The sequence below is a fragment of the Astatotilapia calliptera genome, chromosome 12 (genome assembly GCF_900246225.1).
Source record: "Astatotilapia calliptera chromosome 12, fAstCal1.2, whole genome shotgun sequence".
Taxonomy (NCBI): domain Eukaryota; kingdom Metazoa; phylum Chordata; class Actinopteri; order Cichliformes; family Cichlidae; genus Astatotilapia; species Astatotilapia calliptera.
The window spans coordinates 38,464,193-38,488,920 of NC_039313.1; the positions used below are offsets into that span (position 1 = coordinate 38,464,193).

General features: G+C 43.0%; 1 protein-coding gene across 2 annotated transcripts; it reads left to right on the plus strand.

Annotated features, from left to right (window-relative positions):
- The first annotated feature begins 177 nt into the window (after nucleotides 1-177).
- Nucleotides 178-21,794, plus strand: gspt1l (G1 to S phase transition 1, like). Of its 2 annotated transcripts, XM_026187528.1 has the most exons (14): nucleotides 183-742; nucleotides 1,541-1,585; nucleotides 12,425-12,667; nucleotides 12,937-12,970; nucleotides 13,058-13,135; nucleotides 13,280-13,460; nucleotides 15,654-15,808; nucleotides 16,233-16,373; nucleotides 16,469-16,562; nucleotides 17,287-17,367; nucleotides 17,615-17,788; nucleotides 18,022-18,111; nucleotides 19,547-19,715; nucleotides 21,138-21,794. In XM_026187528.1, the coding sequence occupies exons 1-14, from the start codon at nucleotides 550-552 to the stop codon at nucleotides 21,188-21,190; spliced, it is 1,731 nt and encodes a 576-aa protein (XP_026043313.1). In that variant the 5' UTR covers nucleotides 183-549; the 3' UTR covers nucleotides 21,191-21,794. The 2 variants fall into 2 exon arrangements, with proteins under 2 accessions (XP_026043314.1, XP_026043313.1); XM_026187529.1 differs by lacking the exon at nucleotides 1,541-1,585 and having other exon boundaries at nucleotides 178-742.
- Nucleotides 21,795-24,728: the final 2,934 nt, after the last annotated feature.

A 24,728-nucleotide genomic window follows, 5' to 3' on the forward strand; every position in this document is an offset into this window, starting at 1 on the left:
AGCGTGTTTTTGTACTCGAGTATAATGTCTTCTTCAAGCAAACAAGAAATATAACTCATATTAAAGAGTTAATCAAGTTGAAAGAATAAGCCTTCGAAAGTCATACTCCAAGAAAATCAAACAAAATCTGACTCGAATCTGCGGTTTCTACAAAGCTGAGAAATTTTTTTGACGTAAACCGTGTGTCCGTAGTCTTTCGGGGAATGTAGTTCTCTTAGTGTGAAAATTCTTTCGAAGCAGACGCGCTCTCGTTTTTTAATAAGACTTCATATCCCAGGGGTCACTGCGGGTAGCCGGCGGTTGTGGGGACGCATTAGCTCACGCGGACAGTCTCTGGGAGTGCTGAGTCGAACATCCTCTGTGGCGTCTGGTCAGACAGAAACCGGCTGCTGGGTTTTACTTGAGTCGGAGATTAAACGGCACACTTGGAGTTGGGACGCTCTCCAGCATTGCCAGGGCTGACGGCGTCGTCGGGTTTCGGGAGGACGCTCGTGTGGCTCAACAACTGCGCAGCTCAAATCTCACGGCGGTGAAAATCCAACAACCACGATGGACCCGAGAGACACTGCCCCTGATTCCTGGGAACAAGAAGATGATGTGGAGGCCACGATCGACGGACAACTTGAATCAGCATTCACAACGCTAAATGTGAACGCTAAGCCATTTGTGCCCAATGTAAACGCCGCCGAGTTTGTTCCGGCTTTTGGCCTGAAAGCACACCCGGCAAACGTCGACTCTGCCGGTGAGTACAGGGGCACCACGGGGTTGCGTTAGCTAAGAGCTAGCAGTGGCTGGGCTGCTAGCTCATTAGCCGCTTTGCAGACACGCGTTCCGTGAAACGCGATAAACTAGCTGCTTTCCACGTTGTTCGGGTTATTAATCCTTCTCGTGGTAAGCTTTGCGCTTTGTAAGTTTTTCAACTTGTCACATCTAGCCGCCTCTTGTTCTGCAGCTTGTTAAATACTGTCATAACTGATTAAATAGTAACCACCCCAACCGGCGTTAGCTTGTTTCAGCCACCCGGCGGTAGCCAACTAGCATGGTCGTTAGCCGGCGTGCTTTTCACGTTTGAGTTTTGGGAACCTCGGTGTTTAGCGTCAGCGACGCCGTACAACCAAGAGATCAGTCATTCTGAGCAGTAACTGGAGCCGTACTGGCACTTTTCCCGGGAGTGTTTGCGGAAAGCTTAAACTCGTCACTGCGAACAAATTAGTAAGAGCGTGAGTATGAGTATGTGGCGTGACGTGGATGATCTGACGCACTCTGGAGACGATCACAGGAAAGCGTACATACACCACCTGCATCCATCCGCGGTGTGCCGCCCATATTGAGCCCCACACACGGGAACTAAAACAGTAAAACTGTTACAGGTTCTGTCGTCAGATGGCCTCTGAAGATACAATGAGAGCTACTTGTGGGGCACAAAGACGGTTCTGTTTTCTAATTAACTTTAAAACTCACATGCTCTTCTTTTAAGATTGTGGAACAAGCTCCATTAAGATTACATTAAACTTAAATGTAACCATTGTTTCTCTTTTAGTTGCTGTTGAAAAGATGTCCACCATGGAGATGTCAGAAAGTGCTGGTATGTATGAAGTAGGGCTGAACGATTATGGAAAATAATCTAATTGCGATTTTTTTTGCCCCAATATTGCGATTGCGATGCGATATGCGATTATTTTTTAAGGTCTTTGTCTTCTGTATTATTAAACAAAGACAAGCAATACATCATATAGTATGGCCAATACTATATTCCATTAATTTTAAACTGTTCTTTCCTGGAAGACAGACCTCTGTTATGATGACATGAGGTGATGCATGAATTGATGACTGACATTTTTATTTAACTTCTTCAATCACAACAGTATATTTGAACATACACAATAGTTTATTTTTAGCTTACAAACATCTGAGCATAAAGTGCTGACAAGGAACCCTGGTGTAAACATTAAAATGAAAGTCAGTACAATGTGCAGATTGCAGAAATATACATAAACAAAATCAGTGGCTTTACCACACTCAGTTTTTCGACATCTGTGAACTACTAGACAGTCATTCAATTAAAAAATAATATTAAATAAATAAAACTAATAAATAAAAAATACACACATCTTACTGATCTCTGCAGTCAGTAACATTACACATAAAGTGCAAACATAATAGCAATTGTATAAACACACACACAAACACGCCTTTAAAATTTAAAGGCGTGAAATTGGACGGTCTAGCTTCTGAATTTAGCGTCACCGCTGTCTCGGTGGAGTTTAATAAACTCGGCCGTCTGCTTCTTGCTATCTAAAATATAACCAGACACTGGCGTAAATTCTCGACTGTCTCATACTTCTGTTTAATAAGTTTTCTGTTTGACGTTTAGTCAGCTGTGTGAAAACCAAGGAGGAACCCACCCGGGGGATTAATAAAGTTTTATTTTATCTAATCTAATAACTTTAATCTCAGCCAAACCGATTTACTCACGAACAAACAAAACACTGAAAAAAGCCCAACAATAACATTTTTAGGTTGTCTAAGTGACTTATATATTACGTTTAACCCGAGCAGCGAAACTCCGCGGTGATCTGAAAATGATGTGCCGGGAGTTGTGCCGTTCTCAGCGACCCTCGAGCTCCCGGCTAGCTGTCGAGCTGGTGGGTAGCAGACGCCTCTGAAAACGTCGAAGCACTTTTGCAAATATGGGATATCTTGATAAACCGAGCAGATATTTGATGTTTACACAACTACTTTCTCGCCTGAAAATATGTTAAAAGTTTATTTTGTGACCCAGAAAGATTAGTATGAGTAATTTTAAAACTTAGTAGCGGCCGCCATTGTTGGAAACTGGAGTTTGGCTGGGCCGCGCTATGAATTCTGGGATATGGTAGTAATTTGGACAGCCTTCGGCGCGTCGCTGTGACGTAATCGGTCTACAAATGCGGCCTCAGGAGGATGCAGCCCATGAATTTGGACATGTCCAGAGTATAATCGCAGCCTTTGCGGTTAGAAAATTGCACTTGATCATGTCGCGATATTATCGCAAATGCGATATATCGTTCAGCCCTAGTATGAAGCGTGTTTGTGTGGGTCACTGGCTTCCCACTGTGGCACACAAATTGCGCACACACACTGCTACAGTGTTACATACAAGCGCTTACTGCCCGTGTTATTGTCCTGATATGTGCAGACTCTGGGTATGAAACCTTTGAGGATGCGCCAGTAGTCTTGGGGATGACTGTCTGTAGGCTGATTGGTTGAAAAGTGGGCCTGAACAGGAAAGGAAGTGTCAGCAGACTCGACCACAGAGAGAATTGAAGAGAGAAAAAAAAAACCCCTAAAAGATGAAAAATACAGTCAGTTGCCAGAGAAGAAACATGTGGTTTTTGTTTTTTACTCAGTGTCATTTCAACTCTTTGTATGTTGTAACTCTGCTGCTCTCCACTGATGGCAGAAGCAACAACAAGAGACTGCTTATTGCATGTGTTTCTGACACTGTCCCCTGGTTCTTGTGCATATAAGAGTAGCCCTTGTTTTTCACAAAATTGTGTGGGTGTAGGTTTTTGTACATGAAGTAGGTGATGGATACGGTTATTTTGTTACCTTGCTCTGAACTGAAAAGTAGCTTTGTCAAGCTAAGTGTGCCCAGTTGTGGTTTTTCAGGTAAGTTAATTTAATGTTAGATTTGTTGCCGAGATTAATCTTCATGTTTGTAGTGCTCCCAGTGTGCCTTACACACACACACACACACACACACACACACCTCTATATGTGTGTGTGTATATATCTATCTATATATCAGGGGTGCAACAATACTCGTATCGATATTGAACCGTTCGATACAGTGCGTTCGGTTCGGTACGCATATGTATCGAACAATACAAAATTTTTAATTTATTTTATCAACTTTCCTTCTGACGATGCTGTCTGTGTTGAGCGCTCAGTGAATCTGCGCTCGACAGTGCAGCCTAGGCGGAGTAGTCGAACGCAGATTCACTGAGCACAGCGCAAGCTAGCGAGACAGAAGTTAAGCTCTCCTTGCAACATGGCAAATTGAACCTCCCCCACCCTCATTCAGATCTGGCGTTTGGAACTATTTTGGTTTTCATGTGAAGCATGACCCTGAAGGTAAGCGTGGACAAGGTACATGGACAAAAGTAAAGTAAAACAGTATGTTGGATGTGCCACGCAATGCTCAATTACATTGGTGTGAACTAGTGTGTTAGCGCAGTTAGCTCGTTAACGTGTTGACGCCGTCCAGCCCCACGCACGGGGCGATCGGCGGTAGCTCGTTAACGGAGATTTGCCGTGTTGTGGCGTTAACGTCATTTCAACGAGATTAACGCTGACAGCACTAGTGGGAACACAACGAATATGACTGCACATTTACGCCGACAAACAACAAGCACGCATGCTACAAACTTTACCCGAGTCATTTAGACAGCCGTTAGCACCTGATTCTCCTTATGGGGACCTGATATGTTTAATATGCTGCTGAGAATATAGCCCAGAAGAAGCGTATAGCATAGCTTTTATTTTGGAAAGAGCCATTTCTCTGTAACAAACTCTTTTCCAAAGATGAGTGATTCCTCAATCAGATAAATTTATTATTTTTTTATTACTTTGTTGTTTCAGCAACATTAAATTTAAAAACTGTACTTTTGAGTTAAAATATATATTTATAATTTTAATAAATGACAAATTAAAAAGGCATGAACAGGTTTTTGTATCGAAAAAATATCGAACCGTGACACCAAAGTAATGAATCGAACTGTGAATTTATATATATATATATACATATACATACATACATACACATAATACTTGTGTATGAGTACAATATTGACAATGACATTTATGCTGAATCAATCTCACACAGATTGATTCACACAGTTAGAACAGTTGGTTTCCTCTCCTTCACCTCGCAGCAGTGTTTGCTTCATGCATCTGCTACAGTGTGTTTCTTCCCGAGTACAGTGTTTGAGCAAACAGCAACTGACGTCTGTATTCAGTTGTAGATTAGCATCAGCTTGTCTTGTTTTTCATTGCTCTGTCATGTTCACTGGGAGTGTATTTCATTATCACTTTAGACACGCATGCAGAGATGTACTCTACATGAACATGTTTGATAGGCTCACATTGAATCCTCCAGTAACATCATTTGGCTTGTAGACTGACAAAGTATGTTTTTGATAAACCATATATAGATGAGGTGACCCTGAATGCTCCCTTAGTTGCACTGCAACAGGATTAGGCTGCTGGGGTTTCCCATGATGCACTTAGTGCATCTTCTTCAATCACCTTTTTTGCTCACTGTGTTTATATACCTATGCATTTAATCATTAATTCAAATTAATCTCAGACTCTTCCAGTGTCTTTTGTCTTGTCTCCCTCACCCCAACCAATCACAGCAGATGGCCCCGCCCCGCCCCTCCCTGAGCCTGGTTCTGCTGGAGGTGTTTTCCTGTTAAAAGGGAGTTTTTCCTTCCCACTGTTGCCAAGTGCTTGCTAATAGGGGGTCACCGGAAATGTGTTTTTTTTTTTTTTTTTTTTTTTTTTTTTGGGGGGGGGGGTTGTTTTGTATTTTATTTTATTTTTTTATTTTTTTTTTATCTGTAAGGGAACATCAACCCATTCTGAGTGGTCTTACATGTGAGCCTACACGTGGCTTTGCAGTCCATCTTTTATGTTGTAGGTGTTTTCTTCCACTCTGGAGCCCATTTAAGCACTTATGGTGCAAGACACGGGTACACCCTGGACAGGTCATTCATACTCGCATTCAGACTTGGGGCCAATTTAGAATCACCCGTTAACTTAACCCCACTAACTGCATGTCTTTGGACTAGAACAGGACGATGTGGCCAAAAATATTTGTCACAATATATATTTCAAAATTTGTGATAACGATATAACTGACGATATAATTGATGCAAGACAAAACACAACTCCACATCTTTACTAGCACAAAGAAAACCCATCCATTTATTGTCACTTAAACAAGCAGCTGTTTTTATGTACATTAAAGCTTTATAAAAATGTAACAGTGCAAATGCAAATTCCTTGCTGAAAGTTTAACCAAAAGGCATTTCCAGTAGAAATGGGCTGACATACCCTGAGCATAACCATGTATAATATCCACTGAAGTTAAAAAGAGGTGCTTTGCAACATTAAACTGCAGTGTGCCAAATAAAAAAGTCAAATATGTATTTCTCGGACCATAAGGTGCACGGGATTATAAGACACATCAAGCGAAACAAAGCAGTCAGATAAATCAAACTTTATTCAACTCATTCTTCTTGCTTCCTCCACTTCTGTGCCATCGATTCATTAATGCTGTATTCTATCACAGCTGCTCTATTCCCATGTTGTTGCAGTATATTAATGACTAACCTTGTATGGTGGATGGATTATCTTAGTTGTTCTCCTGACTGAAGTTTGGTCCGTTTACAGCATCCTGCCATGCGATTGCATTTGTCTCTAACCATCAGGAACCTTCACGTTAACTTTTATAAGTGGAAAAGTGTTAGCGTTCATCCTCCAGCTTCACTGTTTATGCTAACACAGCTGTGTCGCTAGCGATCACGTAGCACATCATTATATACCAGCTAGCCCAACTTCAGTAACCCTACAAACGTCACTGCTGTTTAGTTTCCTGTCTTCATTTATGTTGGAAGTGATAGCAGAGCTGTACGTTTGATTTTTTTTCAGAAATCTCTCAGTCAGAACATGCTATATCATGTTTAGGTGGAAACCAGCGAGCTAACTTCTAACTCTGTTAAATGTAATAAATCCTGTTTTCATGGATGTCTGGATGTTAAACGTAATTGTTACACCTGGTAAAGCAGCAACGCTGATCATTCTGTTAAAGATGAAAGAATTTAGACAATTTTTAACTCTCAGTGAGAGGGCGGAGTTTAGGTCCCAGATTACTCTGATTTACGAGCACCTTAGTCAGACAAATACGGCAATAACGACGGCCACTTGTATGTTCTACAAAAAAAATGTGCTGTGTTGTGTATCTGACAGACAAACACCAAACCAGTTCCACACCACTGAAGTTGCAGCATTTTTACAAACAAGTTCTGGTTCATCCGTTTCACTCAATGATCCGCTTTCTCCCTTCTCATTCTCAGTCGCTGCCATGCTTTTTCGGCCATGTGTGTATGAAAACAGGCACTACGCATGTGCGTTTTATCGTTATATTTTATTTTCTTATTGTTGCCCAGCATTGTACCGGTGTTACCGTGAATGGTATAATATGGCCCAGCCCTACTTTGGACTATGGGAAGCAGCCGGAGAGGACCCACACATGCACAGGGAGAACATGCAAATTCCACAAAGAAAGGCCCTAACCAGGTGGTGGACTCAAACCCAGAACTTTCTTGCTGTGAGGCAGTGGTGCAAACCACTGTTCCACCTTGATTGGTTTTATTTTATTTCCCCGTCGTTTTTAATTGTTTTTTATCGCTGCCTTGTTCAGGCCCACTTTCCAGCCTGTCAACAATTGACCTGGCCACATCATCCATGCCAAGTGATGCACCGTTGATTCTTTGGGGGACTGCACATAAATATGGTGGTTAGGACTCGCCTACACCGTACTGTCCACACACAGTACAGTGAATCTTGAAGTCGTGGTGCTTGTTGACTGTACACATGGGGCAGTGAGTGAGGGCATGCAGAAATCTGTAGTGTTTGGTGCAAAGATTTTTCTGTTTATTTAGATCCATTGGTTGTACTCAGCTGTTCTGGAAATGTGAACATCTCCCATTACACTGTATTTATTCACGGTGCTGACACCTGTGCTAAATTTTAGGGACGTTCCTTGTAACTAGTCGTTTAAATGGGCAGAGTTCAGAGATATAACAGGAATGAATACTTGCTGTTGGCTCACCTGGTGTCTGTAAAGGACTAAGTATTAGGCAGCCGTGCGGACACAGACCCTCACAGTTCTGAAATTTTGCATCACAAGACGTGGAAATTGTAACCGAGGCTTGTGGCTCGCCTTCATCTTGGTCAAACACGGCTTGTGTTTGTGTCTGCACACACCTGAAGGTCACTGAGAATAAAGGAAGGACACATGGTAGGCATGCTGGTGTTGTAAACAAGGTTTCTACAACTTCAGTTCCAAAAATCTTGGGATGTGTGTGTGTGTGTGTGTGTGTGTGTGTGTGTGTGTGTGTGTGTGTGTGTGTGTGTGTGTGTGTGTGTGTGCAAGGAAAATAGTTGATCTGACAATCTCCTATTCAAATATCATTCACAGTAGAACATAGAAAACATGAAATATCTAAACTGAGGTATTTTATTTCATTAAAAAACAAATAAGCTCATGTTGAATTTGATGGCAGCAGCACGTTTCAAGAAGATGGGTCAGGGCAACAAGGAGCTGGAAAAGTGTTACTCATAAGAAACACTCGGAGGAACAAACTGTGGAGCAATTTCAAATTTTCCTCAGCATAAAATGTGAAACTTGAATCAACATCTATAGTCGATAAGATCATTAGAAGGTTCAATCTTTGTGTGCAGGGACGAAGCTTCGGGCAGCACTGCATTAAAAATGGGCACGGCTTCAGAAATCCCTGCCTGTGAACATGGCTCACCGTGCTGTCCACACATGTAGCTTAAAGCCAGACGTGAACATCACCCACAAACACTGCTGTCTGCAGGACGTTGGTCTGTGAAGCACTGCAGAGCCATCCTAGCTGCTTTATTGCAATAAAAAAGAACTGGGTCAGTTCTTGGTAGCTCTTGTGAGTTGATTAAAGTCGTCATTAAAATAGTGAGCGAACTATGAACCAGTCCTAGAAATGGTGATTGGCATGTTTGGGTCATAATGTATGACATTGCTTCAGGGACATGTTAATAGCAGGTCTCTATTTCTGTGAGGAACACGAATATGAACATAGATACTCCATTTTTCAATTTTATTTTATTCTTAGCTTTAAGAAGAATTTCCAACTGAGGTTGGCCAGGCAGGTTATTCAGCGTATGAGTACAAACGATTGTACATTGGACACCTTGTTAGCACTTCTGTCATACAGTACATGAGGAGATGACAAACTTGTACCTAACATCTCACAGTATGGCTTCTTCTCTTTTACTTTGGCAACAACACAGTGATGACTGCAGCTTACAGTAAACATGGTCTTTAAGCCGTTGCACAGGTTAGCACCCTCATACCTTTCTGATCTTTTAAATTAATACACTCCTGCAACATGACTGAGGTCTGCAGATCAAATGCTCCTGGCTGTCCCAAGGTCCAGGTTAAAGCACAGAGGAGATCAGGCCTTTTCTGTGACTGCTCCTTGTGGAACAAACTGTCACATCAGGTCCTCCCCAACATCAGACACTTTCAAAACCTGTCTGAAAACCCTCTTTTATTCCTTGGCTGTTAAGTGAATGAATGAGTTTGTACTTTTGTCTCATTTCTTACTCAAACCTTCTCATTTTATGCTTTTTGTTTTTATCTCTTTTGATTATCTTAAAAGTACAGCGTTGCCTTGGTCAACAGTTGCTGTTTAATTGCGCTATATACAGGGAGTGCAGAATTATTAGGCAAGTTGTATTTTTGAGGAATAAATTTATTATTGAACAACAACCATGTTCTCAATGAACCCAAAAAACTCATTAATATCAAAGCTGAATGTTTTTGGAAGTAGTTTTAGCTATTTTAGGGGGATATCTGTGTGTGCAGGTGACTATTACTGTGCATAATTATTAAGCAACTTAACAAAAAACAAATATATACCCATTTCAATTATTTATTTTTACCAGTGACACCAATATAACATCTCCACATTCACAAATATACATTTCAGACATTCAAAAACAAAACAAAAACAAATCAGCGACCAATATAGCCACCTTTCTTTGCAAGGACACTCAAAAGCCTGCCATCCATGGATTCTGTCAGTGTTTTGATCTGTTCACCATCAACATTGCGTGCAGCAGCAACCACAGCCTCCCAGACACTGTTCAGAGAGGTGGACTGTTTTCCCTCCTTGTAAATCTCACATTTGATGATGGACCACAGGTTCTCAATGGGGTTCAGATCAGGTGAACAAGGAGGCCATGTCATTAGTTTTTCTTCTTTTATACCCTTTCTTATCACAGCCGCAGCGTCACGTCGCGTGACTTGCTACGTACAGCACAAGTGCCAAGCCGCACGTGTGTTTGTTTGGGAAGCAGCCAGCGCATAATGGAGAAAATGAGTGTGCCGTAGAAAAATCAACCGAGCGTGACCGAAGAGAAAACCGATGATGGTTCCAATGCCGGAGAGATTGTCGAACGGAAGAGCCATAGAAATTCCGTAGTTTGAAGGTATTTCGGCTATTTCAAGTCTGACAAAAAACAGAGTAGCGTGCACTGTAAATTGTGCCGAAAGCAAGTCTGGAAATACAATAAACTGGTGCATGCGTCACACTGTGCGCCACGTTATTGTTTCGGTGAAATGAATTTCTACAATACTGTTACTGTTAATTCTACTCTCTGCAGTGTTTAAATGCTTACATATACACACAGTTACTGTCCCTCCACACATACGACTCGGTTCTGCTTCTATGCCGCAGCTTTGTTTACTTTTTCCCACCGAGGCTTCTAGACTTCTGATTGGCCAACATTTCTGCACGGTTAGGAATCTAGCGCCACCTGCTGCTTTGGCATGTTCATAGCAGTGTTTTCCTTCATTTCTGCCTTTACGTGTGAACGGGATTATTTTTTAAAACGAAAACGGAAAATCTCCGTTTTCAAAAATACCCGTGTACGTGTGGACGTAGCCTCAGTCTCTGACTGGAAGCGCTAATTCGTCATTCGGCTTTTGTCAGACTAAAGTAACTGTTAAAACTGTTTGAAAAGCTCAGCTATACAACAAGGAGAGATTGAGAATTTCCTTTTAGTTCTGTTTATTTGATATTGACAAAAGTTAGTCAGTTTTGTCTGTTCTTCTGTAAAACAAACTAAGATTTATTTTTAGAATTAATATTTTGTTTCTAAGTGGAATTGACAATTTAGTCTGTTTCATTTGTTCTATTTTGAAACTTAAACGCTTTAGCGGCTGCCTTTTGTGTAGTTTGCAATATTTGCCTTTATTTATCTGAAAAAGTCTCATGTTCCTTAAGTACATCTACCCTGTTGAACTTATTATGGGAAATAAATATTTAAAAACAAGCTGCTGATTATTTCACATTTTACTTGTGAGCAACGGCACATTTAAATCTTACAAATATAGTTATTTGGCTTATATCGTGATAGATATCGTTATCGCCTGAAATGAAAAAAACATATCGTGATATGAAAAAATCTCATATCGCCCAGCTCTACTTTCTTGCCAGCCACGCTGTGGAGTACTTGGACGCGTGTGATGGAGCATTGTCCTGCATGAAAATCATGTTTTTCTTGAAGGATGCAGACTTCTTCCTGTACCACTGCTTGAAGAAGGTGTCTTCCAGAAACTGGCAGTAGGACTGGGAGTTGAGCTTGACTCCATCCTCAACCCGAAAAGGCCCCACAAGCTCATCTTTGGTGATACCAGCCCAAACCAGTACTCCACCTCCACCTTGCTGGCGTCTGAGTCGGACTGGAGCTCTCTGCCCTTTACCAATCCAGCCACGGGCCCATCCATCTGGCCCATCAAGACTCACTCTCATTTCATCAGTCCATAAAACCTTAGAAAAACCAGTCTTGAGATATTTCTTGGCCCAGTCTTGACGTTTCAGCTTGTGCGTCTTGTTCAGTGGTGGTCGTCTTTCAGCCTTTCTTACCTTGGCCATGTCTCTGAGTATTGCCCCCTTGTGCTTTTGGGCACTCCAGTGATGTTGCAGCTCTGAAATATGGCCAAACTGGTGGCAAGTGGCATCTTGGCAGCTGCACGCTTGACTTTTCTCAGTTCATGGGCAGTTATTTTGTGCCTTGGTTTTTCCACACGCTTCTTGCGACCCTGTTGACTATTTTGAATGAAACGCTTGATTGTTCGATGATCACGCTTCAGAAGCTTTGCAATTTTGAGACTGCTGCATCCCTCTGCAAGATATCTCACTATTTTTGACTTTTCTGAGCCTGTCAAGTCCTTCTTTTGACCCATTTTGCCAAAGGAAAGGACGTTGCACACCTGATATAGGGTGTTGATGTCATTAGACCACACCCCTTCTCATTACAGAGATGCACATCACCTAATATGCTTAATTGGTAGTAGGCTTTCGAGCCTATACAGCTTGGAGTAAGACAACATGCATGAAGAGGATGATGTGGACAAAATACTCATTTGCCTAATAATTCTGCACTTCCTGTAAAGAACTTTGACTTCTTGTGCAAATGCCTTAAGAGAGCCTTTGAGTGGCACAAGGCAGAGAAAGTAATGGTGGTGGAAGTGAGAAATGCTCTTTATTTTCATTTTTAAAATGAGCATAAAAAAAAAAAAGATGTGCTTTGTTTGTCCGTGCAGCGCCCGTGGAAAATGGTGATGCAGAAATGACCGCAGAGGAGCCATGGGACCAGAAAGAAGTAGAACCCAGCGAGGAAGAGCCAGGAGGCGGCGTGTGCGTGGACCGGGGGCCAGAAGTGCCAGACGAGACCGCTCCAGAGATGATGGAGGAGGAAGAGGAGGTGCTCGTGCCCAAGGTTCCACCCACACAGCCGGATGCCCCCAAAAAGGAACACATCAATGTGGTGTTCATTGGACATGTAGGTTAGTGGAAAGTCTCGTTTGCTGTTTTGAGTTAGCATGTGTGAGTGTGACCGGCACGCATAACAACGACGGCTTTGAGATTTTTGTCCAAACATTTAGTTTGTTGGGGCTGTTTTCACTGGTGTATTAGGGCTCCGGTTGTACCCGCTCTGGTTGTTATTTACAAACTAAATCGCACACTTAGTTTCGTACGCACATCAGGTATGGTAAAAATGGGTTTATTACGTGGAAGGTGTAGGTTAGCTGATTAATATATGCTGCTTTTCCAGATGCTGGCAAGTCGACCATTGGAGGACAAATCATGTGAGTAGTAGTCTCCTTTTTTCTTTAGGTGAGTGAAGTTGCTTCCATCACATCGTGCCTTTGACATGTTCCTTTCATGTACCACAGGTATCTGACTGGCATGGTAGACAAGAGGACCTTAGAGAAATATGAAAGAGAAGCCAAGGAAAAGAACCGGGAAACCTGGTGAGTGGATGGTCTGCTGTGTCTGCATCAACATGGTGGTGTTGTGTGTCGAGCACATCGTAGAAACTGACTTGCTGAGAGTGACCACGAACACATTAGCACTTTGTCTCGGGTTGTTTTTTTATTTATTGAAACTATCTTCAGGTACCTGTCTTGGGCTTTGGACACCAACCAGGAGGAGAGGGACAAAGGCAAGACGGTGGAGGTTGGCCGAGCATACTTTGAGACAGACAAGAAGCACTTTACCATCTTAGATGCTCCAGGTCACAAGAGCTTTGTGCCCAATATGATCGGAGGCGCATCACAAGCAGACCTGGCTGTGCTGGTGAGTCCAGGAAATGAGCAGTGTTACTGAACTTATCCCCGAGAAAAACACCAGAAAGTACAATTGTAATGAATTCCCTGTAGTTTACCTTTGAAATCAAATGCAGACGCTTGAGTGTATGTCAGTGCAGCTTAACGCTAAACTGGAAGTCGGTGTGTAAGTCTGCTACAGAGAGCTGTTGGTTTAGAGTGTGTGTGTGTGTGTTACAAGGACTAATAGTATAGCTGAGACCACTAACTGCGCTGATTGAGGGTCTTTACGTGTACCAAAGGGATGCAGCTGCTCCTAACAGGAGCATATCACTGTGCGCTTCATAGTGAGCAGGCTTACACGTATGAGACTTGCTGCGCTCACTCGTACTCAGCTGGTTTAAAGAACGCCCTGAAGAGCACTGTAGCTCTTGTACTGCTCTGAGTAAATGAGAGGAAGAAAATCATTGCTGTGTATGTAATAGGGGCAAATGATACCACAGTGATGACGACGTCAGTTTTATAAATGCTGCTGTTTGCAGGCAGTATTTATTAGTAAGTGAAGGGCTTTCTTCACCCTGCTGATGACGCACTACATTCAAAGTGTGAGTCAACTAAAACACAACACAACAATTAATCGAATTTGAATCTCGATTACGATCTGGGCTTTCAACGATCATTAAAAATGACTGAGCCGATTATTAGCCCCTCCCTCGTGCTTTACTCTCGCGCTGCTCCGTGTGGCAAATCGAGCGCACCTCTCTGCATTTCGAACATACGTCACAACAATTAAGAGCAGCGGTCTCCAACCTTTTTTTGCACCACGGACGGTTTATGCCCGACAATATTTTCATGGACCGGCCTTTAAGGTGTCGCGGATAAATACAACAAAATAAAACCAGTACCGGTACCGAAAAAAGAAGATTTATTCATAACACACATGAAAAGACCCAGGAAAACCGAGTAAACGATAAAAACGATAACAAAATAACGCTGAAAACCGATAAAAACCCTGAAAACCAGACATTTCACACCTGAGCCTCAACGCTCGCGGCCCGGTACCGGTCCGAGGCCCGGGGGTTGGGGACCGCTGATTAAGAGGACCCGAGGGAAGCTCGGAAAGCTAAGCAGAAGTTATTTGGAGAGGAGAGTGACTGCTGTTGGTTGAAAAGAGAGTTTAAAAAAAAAACTTCAGTGGTGTGGAAACATTATGGGTTCAGTCAGACGTGGATCAAGTAGACACAGTGTGTAAACTTTGTTACAGTGTAGCTGCACCACAGAGCAACACTGCAAAGTTCACTAAACATAGAAGTTTACATTTTTCATTTATTTTTATATTGCAAACATTTGCACTGTTATCAGTATTTGCACTGTTTTATATTATTTTTTGACAATCTTTAAAGTCATTATTCAACACATTGTTATTGTTAAATAAATATCGTCAAATAATCGAGATCTCAATGTCAGTGAAAATAATTGTGATCATCATTTTTGCCATAATCGAGCAGCAGATGTTTTCTGAGAATTTGGAGTAAAAGTATAACACAACTGCGTAACATGGCAGTTTAACAATAACTAAAGGAAGTTAACACTGTAACTCATTAGAAGTTGAGGTGTTATCACATACTAAAGCTGGAAACTTTTCTGCCTGAGTTTTTTAGCCAGCTGTCCTGTTTTCCCGTTCATCGTGGGCTCTTCCTGTCAGGCAGCAGCTGGTGATCCTTGCTTGAGTTATTTGTTTGCTCCTGGTTGCACATCATCAGCTAACTCTTCCTTGCAATGCCTTCACACCCTGCCTGTGTTTTTGCCTCAGGTGAAGAGTTTGGTTCCATCTTTATTCAGTATAACAAACCTCTCAAAAACATCTGTGTCCATAGTTGTTCGTACACACTCCCTCTATAGTGTTTATGAAGGAGTATCTGTGCTTAACATACTTTCCCTCCAAGTGCTCCAAAGTATGACAGGATTGAAAAAACGACACTACTAGTTACTGAACCCTTTAAACTTGGACAAAGTTAAAAGTATAAAAATGTCAGTGCTCAGAATTATTCATGTTCATAACCCTGTGGTGAGCTGCTCAGTGTGTGCCGTCCTTACCATGTGACAGCTGGGCTAGGCTAAGCTCTAACGTCTTTATTGTTTTGTTGTTAATGCATTTGTGTTATCTGTTTCATGACGTTACACCAGGCTGTAGCACAAAGTGAGTGAGTGTTTTGTCCCACAGGTGATATCTGCCAGGAAAGGTGAATTTGAAACCGGCTTTGAGAAAGGTGGACAGACACGGGAGCATGCCATGTTGGCCAAAACAGCCGGAGTCAAGCACCTGATAGTTCTGGTGAATAAAATGGATGATCCTACAGTCAACTGGAGCCTGGAAAGGTTTGGACACTGAACAGCAGCTAAAGTCTGCATGTATACATATACACACATGTCTTTGACTGGCTTACACTGTAATCTGTAATTAGAGCATTAGTGGGTTTACTTTTATTAATAACAATAGTAATGTAATGTTTAACACTGTCCTGAGTCGTCTCATGCAGCGATTACTGGGAATCCAAATTCTCTGTTCTGCTGGCCTCTACATGCTGTTTCAGTTTTACTTCAATAGGAGTTTGAAATAAATGCTTGTTTATTGTGGGAGACTGAATCAGAGGTTAATTCCACTCATCCTGTCAGCATTTGACCTCACTGGTGCTGCACATGCCACATTGTCCTCCACCCACTGCTGATACATGTGGTGGTCACTTTGTGTCATGCTGCTGTCCTTTGAAGAGGTTTACATCCACCCTGTCTGAACCCGCAGGTACGAAGAGTGTAAGGAGAAACTGGTGCCATTTTTAAAGAAAGTGGGCTTCAATCCAAAGAAAGATGTCCACTTCATGCCGTGCTCCGGGCTGACAGGAGCCAACCTGAAGGAGCCCGCCAACATGTGCTCGTGGTACACGTAAGTATTGCTGTGTTCCTTTTTGCACCTGTGGCGACTGAAGAGATCAGGCAAACGAGTTAAACACGAGGAATCGTTTTTGTTTTATATTGCAGAGGTCTACCTTTTATTCCACACTTGGACAGTTTGCCAAATTTTAACAGATCAAGTGACGGTCCTGTAAGATTGCCGATCGTAGACAAATACAAGGTAAGGCTCTTTCTCATTTGCACATCTAAAAGCTGCATTACAGTTTAGCATGATTAGATTTAACCAAGAAAATTGGTTAATTCTACGAAAGGGTGGAGCTTTTGACAAAGGTTAACAAACCAAACGGGGAAAGTTTTTATGTTTGTGCGTTGATACAAACTACATGTTCTACGTGACACAGACTGCGTGTAATCTTGACGGGGCTATGAGACGGGGCGTTGTGAGCCCCTGCAGCATGATGTCATGCAGCGTATACAAACCAGAAACCTAAAATCTGAACAGTTACTGATTAGCTGGTTAAAGATTGACTCTGAATCGGAGCACTTCCTCTTAGCCGTCTCTGCTCTGCACAGAGTTGAAGGAGCGTGCCATCTCCCAGCATTGAAACATCATCTCAGCATGAAGTCTGACAGGCACATATGCGCTGCAACCCTGAGCTTTCCTAGACATTTGCTGACAGAAATATTAAAACATGAATGTCCGATGGAGTCCACACTGAGATTGATCGGCCTCCAGATCGTCCCAGTGTGTCTGGCATATGATAGTCTGATGCTCTCATGGCGAGTGAGTGGCCACCTCTCGTCACAGCCGCTCTTTCTAATCGTTTGCTGCCACATTGAACTTGGACATGATGTCCTGCTGCGGTGGAAGTGGAGACTTGGTCAGACTGATAGATGCACAGATTCTCTCTCAGCTGCTCTGTAACACTCTTTGTCTCCACCAGGACATGGGCACTGTGATTCTGGGCAAACTGGAGTCTGGCTCCATCAGTAAAGCACAGCAGCTGGTCATGATGCCAAACAGGGTAAGAGATCTTCTTCCATAAGCCGGAGCCAGGTGAGATTATTGCTGCTGCTCACTGGCTGTTTGCCTGTAGTTAAAATTAGAATTAGAAGCATGTATTCAGATGTAATAGGCTGCATGAAACTAACGGGTATAGAGTTCTTAAGGAAAACAAACTAGTGATATCCCATGTAGGTCCTTGCCAGTGTCACCTGTTTTGGTGTGGGGATGTGGATACACGTCTCTGTTCTGTCTCTTTATATGTGCAGCATGTGGTGGAAGTGTTGAGTCTGCTCTCTGATGACGTGGAGACGGACGACGCAGAGCCAGGTGAAAATCTCAAGCTGCGACTGAAAGGCATAGAGGAGGAGGAGATCCTTCCGGGCTTCATTCTGTGCAATGCAGAGAACCTGTGCCACTCAGGGCGCACGTTTGACGCGCAGGTTAGTGCACGTGGACGCTCTGCTGGTATTACAGGGCCCATCGACACAACATTCACAGCAAAACGCTACGTCCACGATGATTGAGCATGCATCGAGACAACGTGCACAGCAGCTGTTCACGTGGTCCGCAATAAATCTCAGGCTTGATGCCACAAGACAGTTGTTGATGTTAACAGTGAGAAAATGTTGTATGGGCAGCCTTATCCTGATCACCGGAACTCTTTCCTCTGCAGATTGTCATCATTGAACACAAATCCATCATCTGTCCAGGTTACAATGCAGTCCTTCACATTCACACCTGCATTGAAGAAGTGCAAATTACGGTAAAACCTGATGCCAGATTCACTTTCTCGATGGTCTTGAGCCCCGACTCATTTCTTTATATTTAAAATATGGTCTGGATCAGGAGCTCTCCAGGCTGATGGAACGTCTTTCAAAGTTGTGGACATTGGCTGCTTTTTCACTCAGTGTAAATACCTGACCGTTTTCACAGGATTTGTTTTTGCTTAAGCCGTTTAACACTGACCTATGAATCATTCAAGCATAACAAAGATTCTGTATCAACACAAACACCAGTGTAGTGGCCTCACAAAACGGGCAACTCACCAAGGAACCAATTTGGGCCTATTTAGCCTCCTTTTCATTAGTACCTACTCGGATCGATTTCAGGATTTTTCCAGTTGTACCTGTTTGGCCAGAGTTCCAATCGATCCAAAGAGGTACTAACATACGATGTCATCAGACTGCACGCCACCAATTGGCTGGTCAGTGGCGTCACTGACCGCTCACAAGCCATGAAAGCATCTCATTCACGAAAATCCAAACCGCCATTTTTTTTATTCTTTAAACCAGGCAACAAGAGAACTGGCTACAAAAAATAACACGAGGTCCTCAAGTGTGACAAAAAGCCACAGACCGGGATCACACCGGCCGTGTTGCTATAACGACAACTACGCACATTAGGTGGTACTCGATTGTAACAGGTAACTGTCAGTCTGAGTTGGGTAAAGGCGAGTGATCTGAGCAGGTACTAATGGAAAAGGGGCTTTTCTTACTAGCAGTCTTTAAAAAAACCAAAACCCCACATAATCTGTTTCATTATGAAGAAGGCCAAAGACAGCACGGTTAGACAGGCTAACAAGGTGATCCCCAAACAGCTGTCGGCTGAGAGCTTGTTGTAAAAAAAAAAACAAAACTGTTGTCAGAGTTCAGGAGGGAGGTACAGCAGTGATGTTGGTTCGGGCTGCACTGGAGATCTGATCAAAGTTATTGGAATTGAAAAAAGTACCTTCAGATTGGCAGCAGCAGTGATCCCAGACACACTGTCAGTGCAGCAAAAGCATAATTAAGCCAAAACACACAGTGGAAAACCATCGGTTATGGACTGGCCTTCCCAGAGCCCAGAATCCAACTTTATTGAGGAAGTGTGGGATCATCTTGACAGAGAACAGGGAAAAAGGCAGAAACGTCCAAAGAAGAGCTTTCAATGTCCTTCAAAAAGTCTGGGAAACTGTTCTTGAACATAAGAAATGACAGAGCTGCCTCAGAGTGCATGTGCTAAAGAGTAAAGGTGCTCACACCAAATATTCACTTACATTCACTGAAATTCTGCAGTGTGTTTGCAAGCGTTTGTCTTTATCCTAGCAAAATCTAAATGAGTGGTGGCTCAAGACTTTTGGACCATATATCTTAATCTGTCCAAATGTTATACATTTGGTTTAAGATTGCTACAAATCCACATATGCTGCTTGGGTGCAGGCCTTAATCTGTCTGGTAGACAAGAAGACAGGAGAGAAGAGCAAGACACGACCACGGTTTGTGAAACAGGACCAGGTGTGCATCGCCCGTCTGCGCACAGCAGGAACCATCTGCCTCGAGACATTTAAAGACTTCCCTCAGATGGGACGGTTCACCTTACGGGATGAAGGTGTGTGTGCATATATATCTATCGTTCTATCTGTCTGATAATGTAGACGGTAACGAGAAAATCACTGCAGCTTGTGACCAGATCGAAGTCATTTTAATGATTGAACGGTCTACAGTTGTAACTGAACACAGTCCCAGTAGATGCAGTTCAACAGTGTTGAACAGCAGATTAGGTTCCAGCTGATACAAACACATTGCAATTGGAAAATCAAAGACACAAACTGTGCTGCTGTTACTGCACAGCTGGCCTTCATTCAGATACAACTCAGTATATGATCTCAGTAGAACCATACCACACTACAGAACACTGTCATTTAAAACATTAAAGAAAGGAATCTCTTTTTTTAAGTCAAACTTTGAACACACATGGTGATCTGTGTCAGCAGAGAGAGAGCTTTGTTTGTTAATTGAAACCTTTGACTTTAGTCTCAGCTAACCTGGCTTTCTGGGCTGTAGAGTCTGTGGGATTAAGACAAAGAACTTTTAAACTAGGCCTTAAGCAGCCCTTCAGTTCAACCACTGTCTGAAAGACCTTTTATGGCGACGTCATCACCAAACAGATGGAGTCGGGCACGCTGGTTTGTCCTCATTGGGTTGGGCACACTGAGTGGCACAATCGGTTCATGTCTGCAACATGTAATCGGCACTACGTTATGCAATAAAACACTTTTCACCACATGCACCCCAACAGGTGCATCACAAACGTAAGTGATTGGGAGTCCTGGCATTCCCTGATACGTCTGCAGGAAAACTAAATTGATATGTGCAAAATAAGTTTCAGAGAGAGACGGTTTTTTTTCTCCCCCCCTCACATCTATGAAGTGAAGCTCATTTGGGGGGGGGTGTCTCTCCCCTCCCCCTGCAGACAGGCTGGCGGATGTTCCTGCTCATGCTTCAGAGAGAAACTGTGGTGTGATGTGCTAGTGACAACCAGCTATGTGGTAAACTGGTTGGATGTGCACAGAAAACCGCTATTTTATTGCTGATTGCGTCGTGCAGACATCAGCTCTGCCATCTGATTTACTGCTCGGTCCAACGAGGATAAATCGGGTGTCCCACTTCAGGGTGTGGGTTCGGTGATGCAGCTCAATCTGCATCCATAAAAGGCTCTGTTGTAAGCAGCTGGTTTAAAGACTCATCAACAGTCATGCTCGTTTTTACTATTCGACTCGCAGCACAGTACACAGGTGTACAGATATACAGAGCATCTGTACGCGCAGTCAGCCCTGTGTGCACGAGGCAGCCACATTAGGATTTCTGCTTGCCTCAATGTCACTCACAGCAGGAATTACTTGCATGTATATGGAACTCATTTTTCCCGGTCTGAGCATCCTACATATAATGAAGCAGAACTCCAATAGCAGAGCCGTGTTAGGACTCACGCAATATTGAGGAGTGTTTTCTTTGTTGGTGTATGTTCCAGGGAAGACCATCGCGATCGGAAAAGTGCTGAAGCTGGTGGCTGAGCGGGACTGAAGATTGACGGCGAGTCTAAGAGTCTGAGTGAGGAGGAGCAGGCGGAGCTTGGTCTTAACCCGCCCACACTGTTATCAGTGGTGACAGCGCCTCCCTGCACGCCCCCTTTCTGCGTGCTGAAGATCAGCTTCAGAAAAAGAAACTCATGTGAAAAAGAAACATGTTTTTAAGCAAATGACAAACCAAGATGATGTCCACACGAGTCGGCTTTCTCATATTGAGAGCTCAGCTATGCCATTCTGGGTTAGCCCTCCCTCCACCTCCCCCACCTCCTTACTCTGGTCTGCTTATCATACATGATTTTTTTTTTTTCCCCTCCACTTTTTTTCTTTCCATAAATGACAAATGGCAGAATTTATATCTGAAAACAGATGTGGACCAGGATTCTGCTCGGAGTGTAAAATGATTTTCACAGTAACTTGCAAAGGAAATTGAAAGAACTAAACAGTTGAAACCAAATGTTGATCTTGGGTGTACATGTTTCCCTCTGCTTTTACCCAGTTTTTGGTTTCTCATGTGGCGTTCTGGCAGTGTGCTTGAGCGTGTTCAAATGTTATCAAAGCAAACAAGTATGACAATAAAACCATAAATTGGGGAAAACTAAGCTTGTTTGTCAGGTGTTCAGCATCTTTGCTATTGCTTGACTGAAACTGCTTTGAAAGTGTATATAGATAGAAAGATTTTATTTTGTTTAATTACTGCAACGTGCAACACAAATCGACTCCTGTGGACCGAAACGTAGTCAGTGCTTCCAGTATGTACACAATGTGAACACAAAGCTCTGGGAATGTCGATGTGAAGGCTTGTCTGTTAAATTTGAGTTCGTATCATGGATAACGGACGGATTTAAAAGCTGAACAGGCCTCTGCTGTTTGGCCTTAGCCATGGCTAAGTTTGTGTAGAAGAGTGAAATAACCTCCTCTTGTGAGTGTGCAGAATTCCTGGGTTAATATAGAAGCTTGTGATGGAACAGAATAGAATATGCCTTTACTGTCATTGTATGTGTACACCCAGATTGTCTGCTCCACCAACTGTGCAGGTATAAAATATAAAAAGTAAGACAAAGGAGCAAGAGACACAAGAACACGTTGGAAAGTAGAGTGGATCTGGGCTGGGGGGGGGGGGGTCTGGAGGTGTGGGACCTCAGTGAGCTGTGGTGGGTGAGTACATTTAGCATTTTTAACCAGTCGCAAATCAGTCTTTGATTTTGATGCTTGTTTTAAAATCAGAATTCCCAAGAAATGATTCATCTTTGGAGATCAGCTTCATAGTTCAGTCTTCAAAGTGTATTTTTAATCACGAGGTTTTAATCCAGCAACATGAATGTTGGTGCTGCCCTTATGAAGCACAGTGGTAATGACAGTAGGTCACAGGAGACTTTAAAGATTGCAAAATTAAGATTCAATGCAGCGACTGTGTTTACAGAGAGTGAAGAAGAAACGCTCAGTACATCATAGGAAGGCCCCAGCAGCCTATCGCAGCAGGGATGGTCGCCTGATCCAACCCTGACTATAGTCAGGAAAACGCCCCACAACATGACACACCATTAGCCTGACTGATATAAGGCAGGATGGATCCATCAGACCAGACTACAGTTTGCTTCTATCATCCAGTCTTGGTGAGACTGGATCTGACAGGAGTGCCGCCCAGTGTGTCTCCTACTGCATCAAGGTAACAAGTGATCCTGTCAGCTGAGCCGTGTCTAAATGCATTAGATTTCTGCCATATTATTATTTAGGGATTTGTGTTAGGTGTGACTAACAAAGTGCAGTTAGAGCATGTGTGTATTTACATAGCAATGAGTTATATATATATATATAAATATGTATCACAACATAAAAATTGCATGTTTTGAAGCATCAGCTTGGACTCTTCACTTCTTAAATAAATTTTTTTAAATGCTGGATGTTACACTTCTGGCTCTGTAGAGCTGCCCTGCCACCTATAATATCTCAGCTGCCAGTGACGCTAACCTGACGCACCATCTGAAGGGCAGTGGGTCAAACAGGTGATGAGCGGGGTGCAGGGGTCACCTGTGACGCCCTGGTTTTCCTGAGGCAGGAGGAGCTGGCAATGGCCTCCAAGGGTGGCAGAAGGCAGCCAAGGATCTTTTAGGCAGACTTCTTGTTCTCAGTTGTGGCCCCTGCGTACCAGCACCCAGGCAAGGAGCGTCAGAAGGTCAGCAGCAGCTTCTGGTCCTCAGCACACGGAGGAAGTGCAGCTGCTGCCAGGCCGCCTTTACTGGGGTGATGGTGCTGTGGTGAGATTGGCAGAGATGTGGGTGCCCAGCAACCTGAAGATGGAGACAGATTCCACTCATTTTCTATTTACGATGTCAGGGGAATGACCGGTCTGTCTCCTGGAGTCCATTACGAGTTACATTCAGTTTCAGGTTGTTTTCTGCCCTGTGCACTGTCACAATTTTTAGGGGCGACCGTGGCTCAGGGGGTTGGGAAGCGCATCTGTAACTGGAAGGTCGCCAGTTCGATCCCCGTACTCTCTGTCCTTGTCGTTGTGTCCTTGGGCAAGACACTTCACCTACCGCCTACTGGTGTTGGCCAGAGGGGCCGATGGCGCAATATGGCAGCCTCGCTTCTGTCAGTCTGCCCCAGGGCAGCTGTGGCTACAACCGTAGCTGCCTCCACCAGTGTGTGAATGTGAGAGTGAATGAATAGTGGAATTGTAAAGCGCTTTGGGTGCCTTGAAAAGCGCTATATAAATCCAATCCATTATTATTATTATCACAATTTTTAACCATATTTTTGTGATTAATATTTTTATGCTACTTTGTAGAGTTTTGGAACACAGTTTTTATTCTGTGAATGATGATCCTGTAAGAACCTTAAAAGACGATAAAACATGGTGTGATGTGATTTGATGGAGGCTTTACCTTGACCACCATGTGCTTACACGTACGTACGATACGTTTTTGGCCTGTCAAAGTTCAGGCGGATGGACGAGTGTCATCCTATCAACACCACTTATTTCTTGGCAGATGGCAGCCAAAGCAGTCTTGATGCTGAATCCCCGTTTGACACAATTTCAAACTGACTTGTATCATTCTTTTTTTATTATTATTTAATTGATTATATGCACTTGATTTTCTTCCTTTGAATAACAGAATAAGAGAAAACTGCACAGACTCTTTCCAGCTCCTGTCAAAGTCGCTGCCAGTCGGAGCTCTTTCCAAAAAGATCCACTCATATCAGTCACTTCAGGGTTCTTTGTTTTCTTCTTGCCCTTTTTTAGATGTAATGTGTTTATACTGTAGAAAAAAGTGTCTGAAAAGTAAAGCACGAGAGCCTTAAACTTGCATTTTCTGCGATGGTCATCAAGGGACGACTCATCTATCGCAAAAAGATGTCTGTTTGGATAGATCACTTCCTGTGACTCCAGTAATTTACCAGTAATTAAATTTTATGGACTTGAGCTTAAGTGGAGAAATTTTATGTAACATTTAAATAATATGAAGGTCATTTTGTCAATTGTGGTTTATTTTTCAAAACTCAAAGAATAAGCAAGACGGGCACCTACCCAG

What these genes read in the sequence shown, in the direction of transcription:
- gspt1l (XM_026187528.1), top strand. Translation starts at nt 550, where the DNA reads ATGGACCCGAGAGACACTGCCCCTGATTCCTGGGAACAAGAAGATGAT. An exon ending in GGCGCACGTTTGACGCGCAG is followed by an intron (nt 17,789 to 18,021) that starts GTTAGTGCACGT and finishes TTTCCTCTGCAG; the next exon opens with ATTGTCATCATTGAACACAA. An exon ending in GTTCACCTTACGGGATGAAG is followed by an intron (nt 19,716 to 21,137) that starts GTGTGTGTGCAT and finishes TGTATGTTCCAG; the next exon opens with GGAAGACCATCGCGATCGGA.